The sequence below is a fragment of the Phaethon lepturus genome, unplaced genomic scaffold (assembly GCF_000687285.1).
Source record: "Phaethon lepturus isolate BGI_N335 unplaced genomic scaffold, ASM68728v1 scaffold43647, whole genome shotgun sequence".
Taxonomy (NCBI): Eukaryota; Metazoa; Chordata; class Aves; order Phaethontiformes; family Phaethontidae; genus Phaethon; species Phaethon lepturus.
The window spans coordinates 434-2939 of NW_010553356.1; the positions used below are offsets into that span (position 1 = coordinate 434).

Genomic DNA, 2506 nt, shown 5'->3' on the forward strand with positions numbered 1-2506 from the left:
AGCGATGGGGTAGGGGAGCCTGCAGAGAGCCCTGATGTAGATGCTGGTATGGGGCTGGCCCCCATGGGAGGAACCTCCAAACCCACCAGTGCCTGCCCCAGGGTCTCAGGCAGCCTCTTCCCCAAGGGAGAAGGGAGACAAGCATTGCACTGTCCCCCGCCCCGAAACCACGCTGCACCACCTCCCCGCTCCCTCTCCTCGCCTTCTGCCGCGGCGGAAAGCCTTGGGGTCAGCAGCAAAGCCCATGCGACCGGGGCCAGACCTCACCCCGCCGTGTGAGCGGGACCCCAAGGCCGTGGGGCTGGGCACAGGTCCCTCACGTGGCACCAAGGAGCCAAGGTCACCCAGGGGCAGGGGGGATTCATCTTGGGGAGTCACCCGAGCACCGGCCAAGGCAGATTCGCACAGTGAAGTTCCCTGGGCACAGTGAAGAGACGAAGCGAGATTTCTCCCTGCCCCGTCCGTAGCAGAGCGGCTTTCATGGGGAGAGGGAGCTTTCGCAACAGGGAGGCAATGAGCTCCGGGCACCTCTGCTCTCTGCTCCCCACCTGCTTGTCTCAGCTCCGCTCAGTCGTTTCTCACATTCACCAGTTCTCACTTCTCCTTTCCCTTTTGCTAATTCAACCCCCAAAAGGAGGAACCACCCAGCAGCTGCACCCCCAGCCGGCTCATTTCCCCGGATCCCGCCTCACCGCTCGGACGTCTGGTGAGGGCCCTGCGCCGGTTCAGCCATGGGCTGGGTGCTGGGGGGGGTCCTGCCCGCCTGGGTGTTGGTGGCTTGGGTGACAGGCACTGAGCAGGTCCAGGAGCTGTCCCCCTCTGCAGAGTTTCCGGGGTGCAAGAAGGCCCTGAAGCTCCCAAGTCTGGAAGTCCTGCCGGGGGGGGGCTGGGATAACCTCAGGAATTTGGATATGGGCAGAGTCATCAACCTGGGCTACTCGCTGTGCAAGACCACAGAAGATGGATCTTACATCATCCCAGATGAAATTTTCACCATCCCTCGCAAGCAGAGCAACCTGGACATCAACTCCGAGATCATCGAGTCCTGGAAAGATTACCAAAGCATCACCTCTGCCTCCATCAACCTGGAGCTGTCCCTCTTCTCATCCATCAACGGCAAGTTCTCCTATGACTTCCACCGGACCAAGACCCACCAAGTGAAAGACCATGCTGTCACCACCCGAGTGCAAGTCAGGAACCTGGTTTACACTGCCAAGATCAACCCAGGGGCAGTCCTGGACAAGGGCTTCAGGAAGCAGCTGCTGACGATCGCCAGCCACTTGGAGAACAACCAGACACGGATGGCTGATTTTCTGGCCGAGGTGCTGGTACTTAACTATGGCACCCACACCATCACCTCCGTGGATGCCGGAGCCAGCTTAGTGCAGGAGGATCAGATCAAGGCAACCTTCCTGAAGGACAGCGGCGCTACACGGAGTGCTGTCACCGCCTCGGCCGGCGTGGCCTTCCACAGTATCATCAATGTGAAAAACGAGGAGTCCCTGGATGTCAGCTCTGGCTTCACCAAGCAGTATCTGGAGAACCGCACCAACTCCAGAGTAGAGAGCATCGGCGGGACCCCCTTTTACCCAGGCATCACCCTCAAGACCTGGCAGGAGGGGATCAGAAACCAGCTGGTGGCTCTCGACCGCTCAGGGCTGCCCCTGTACTTCTTCATCAACCCCAGCACCCTGCCAGAGCTGCCCACCCCCACGGTGAAGAAGCTGGCCAAGCGAGTGGAGGCGGGCATCCGCCGCCACTCAGGCCCCCCCCCGCCGCTACTACACCTTCAACACCTACCCTGGGTGCACCGACGCCACCTCCCCCAACTTCAATTTCCATGCCAATGCTGATGATGGCTCCTGCAAGGGTGCCATGACCAACTTCACCTTCGGGGGAGTCTTCCAGGAGTGTGCTGGGCTGGCCGGCCCCGACGCCAGCACACTGTGCCGGGGGCTGGAGCAGAGGAACCCCCTCACTGGGACTTTCTCCTGCCCCACCACCTATGCTCCGGTGCTGCTGGGCGTGCAGGAGCGGGAGGAAGGCCACAGCCATCTGGAGTGCCACGACAAGTGCATCCTGGGCATCTTCTGCCACCCTGAGTGCCGGGACGTCTTCAGGCTCTCCAGGGTGCAATTCAGCGCCTACTGGTGCGCCACCAGCGGGCCGGTGGCCCCAAGCTCGGGATACCTCTTTGGGGGACTGTTCAGTGCCCACAGCGCCAACTCCATCACTGGTGCCCAGTCCTGCCCCTCGGGGTACTTCCCACTGAACCTCTTCGATGAGCTCAGGGTGTGCGTGAGCCAGGATTACGAGGCGGGCAGCCAGCACGCGGTGCCTTTTGGGGGCTTCTTCAGCTGCCAGGCAGGGAACCCCTTGGCCGGGCAGCACCACGGCACCGCCGAGGACCCCCATGCCAAGAGCTGCCCCCCAGGCTTCAGCCAGCACTTGGCGCTCATCAGCGATAGCTGCCAGGTGGAGTACTGCGTCCAGGCTGGCGTCTTCA

The 2506-nt window shown here is 61.9% G+C and overlaps 1 protein-coding gene across 1 annotated transcript; it reads left to right on the top strand.

Moving 5' to 3' along the window:
- Positions 1 to 731: 731 nt before the first annotated feature.
- MPEG1 (macrophage expressed 1) lies at positions 732 to 2499 on the top strand (the record flags this gene model as incomplete). Its single annotated transcript, XM_010291515.1, is given in 2 exon segments — positions 732 to 1751; positions 1753 to 2499. Coding segments are annotated over 2 exon segments (1767 nt in total), but the record flags the coding sequence as incomplete, so codon positions are not given.
- Between the last annotated feature and the right edge of the window lie 7 nt (positions 2500 to 2506).